The sequence below is a fragment of the Cicer arietinum genome, chromosome 1 (genome assembly GCF_000331145.2).
Source record: "Cicer arietinum cultivar CDC Frontier isolate Library 1 chromosome 1, Cicar.CDCFrontier_v2.0, whole genome shotgun sequence".
NCBI classification, from domain to species: Eukaryota; Viridiplantae; Streptophyta; class Magnoliopsida; order Fabales; family Fabaceae; genus Cicer; species Cicer arietinum.
In genome coordinates this window covers 28,536,717-28,538,926 of record NC_021160.2, presented here as the reverse complement: position 1 = coordinate 28,538,926, position 2,210 = coordinate 28,536,717, and the positions used below count along the sequence as shown (strand labels likewise).

The window sequence follows — 2,210 nt, the reverse complement described above, 5'->3', positions numbered from 1 at the left end:
AGAGCCTGAGATTGGGTTGCTTGTCAAGAAATTTAAGAAATTTCTGAAGAAGAAAGACAACAAATTCAGAAAGCCATCAAACTCTAAGACTAGTGACACCAAGACAATTACATGCTATGAATGTGGTAAAACTGGTCACATAAAGTCAGAATGCTACAAATTGCAGAACAAAAATAGAGCTACAAAACCAAAAGGCAAGGAACCAGTCACCAAAACCAGAAAAGCTTATATTGCATGGAACGACAACGAAGAATCCTCTGCCTCTTCGGATGAAGAAGAAGCGAATCTGTGTCTCATGGCAAATACCGACTCAGAATCAGAAAATGAGGTTAGTTCACAATCTAATCCAACCTATGATGAGCTACAAGAAGCTTTCAATGAGCTGCATGATGATTATGTGAATTCCATAAAACAGTTGTTAAGCACAAAGAAAATGCTTGAACAAATGAAAAATGACCATAAAGAAATTGAAAATTTATGTGAACAACTGAAAAAGGATTCACATGACAAATCTGCAAAATGCATTGAACTTGAGAATAATGTTGCATCATTAAAATCTGATTTATTGAAGTTTGCTAATAGTAAAGATAAACTGAATGTCATACTTAGCAATCAAAGACATGTTCATGAAAAATCTGGTTTAGGATATACACCAAATATGCATGTTAAAAGAAATAAAAACAGATATGGTATTGGTTATATGCAAACCAGAAATGTCAAACATGGTCAAAAATCTGCTATTGCTAAGAGTACTTATCCACAGCTGATTACCAAGATTCTTAAACATTTCAAGGTTTCATTTGTTAATGAAGAATCTGCAAAGACCACTCTGATATTTGGAGAATCAATTGTAAACCAAATGCAATTGAAAAGGTTACATGGTATATGAATAAGACCTCAGCCTACTGTTGAACCAGCACAACCTCAGCCTCAACCTGCTACTGCCACAGCCCCTCCTGATTTTGTTGCTAAGATAATGGAATTCATAGAAGCTCAGATGGCACACAATGCCAAGATGCTAGAATCACAGTCTAGAATGGAAGCTAATTTAAGGACTCTCCAGGCATCCTTGAATTCGGTTGTTCAGGATGTGGATGCGATTCAAGCTCACTTAGGAATCAAGCTGTCATTTGAAGACATCGCAGACATCGATCGTCAAGCAGCAGAGGAACCTAACCCAACTCCCCTAGATCACCCTGAGACTCACGTTGAGGAGACACCTGCTGAGGGTAATACAGCGGTCTCTGCCTCTCCCGTAGATAATAGTGAGGACCAGCCTAGTTTAGGAGATTAGGAGTTTAGGATCTGTGCTGTTTTGCTATGACTTGTTGTACTCATTTCATCTATATCGATAATGAACTAAAACGTTTATCTCATTTCTCTCTGAATTCATTTGTCTTAATTCTTTGATATGCTCATTAATTGCCCTGATTGTCATTGCTCTGATACACAATGTTTTATGATTTCAATCCCCAATGCTTATGTTCTTTAACATATGGGGAGGAAGTTTTTTTTCTGCCTTTTTGCCTTAACTGACAAAGGGGGAGAAAAATTATAACTTGCTAATATTTGTTGCATTTATTTGCTCTGATGACTAAGCTCTGATGACTGATAATGAATTTTTTTTAATATAATAATGATCTGATTTTTTTGAAAAGCATGTGTACTGTTATGCTAAGATGCTCTGTTACTTCTGAAATAGCATGTGTACTGTTATGCTAAGATGCCCTGATACTTCTGTTTCTATGATATGATAATGGTACATATATGCTATGAAATGTTGTTAATATTATGTCTTGAAATGCTCAACTCAAGTTAAAATTGTATGATTGTCACTTATGCAAAAAGGGGGAGATTGTTGGACTTTAGTCCTTTGAATCCTAATTTTGACATAATTAACAAACATACAATGTTCATACATCATATGATAAATCTAACATTTTAATTGAGCAAGATTTCAGGAACAACAATCCAATCCTACACACTTGAAACAAATTGCTTGGAACACAAGAAATCAACAAGTTGACTGAGTAAATCGATTAAATCGATTGGGAAATTTACACTTGATAGTTACCCAAGGCTGATTCTGGGAAATCGATTGATCAAGTCACAGTGAGACTCCAATTTCTAGGGTAATAGATTGGCAAATCGATTGCTTAGATAATATTTGAAAAATAACTTGACCTGTGACAAACACAATCGATTGGACA

At 35.5% G+C, this 2,210-nt stretch overlaps 1 protein-coding gene across 1 annotated transcript in view; it reads left to right on the top strand.

The window, feature by feature from the left end:
• Nucleotides 1-1,754, top strand: part of LOC140918778 (uncharacterized) — a 42,640-nt gene extending 40,886 nt beyond the window's left edge. The window contains exon 5 of the mRNA XM_073363574.1: nucleotides 1,703-1,754. Within this exon, the coding sequence (XP_073219675.1) occupies nucleotides 1,703-1,754 (52 nt within the window). The remainder of the gene's footprint in view (nucleotides 1-1,702) is intronic.
• Nucleotides 1,755-2,210: the final 456 nt, after the last annotated feature.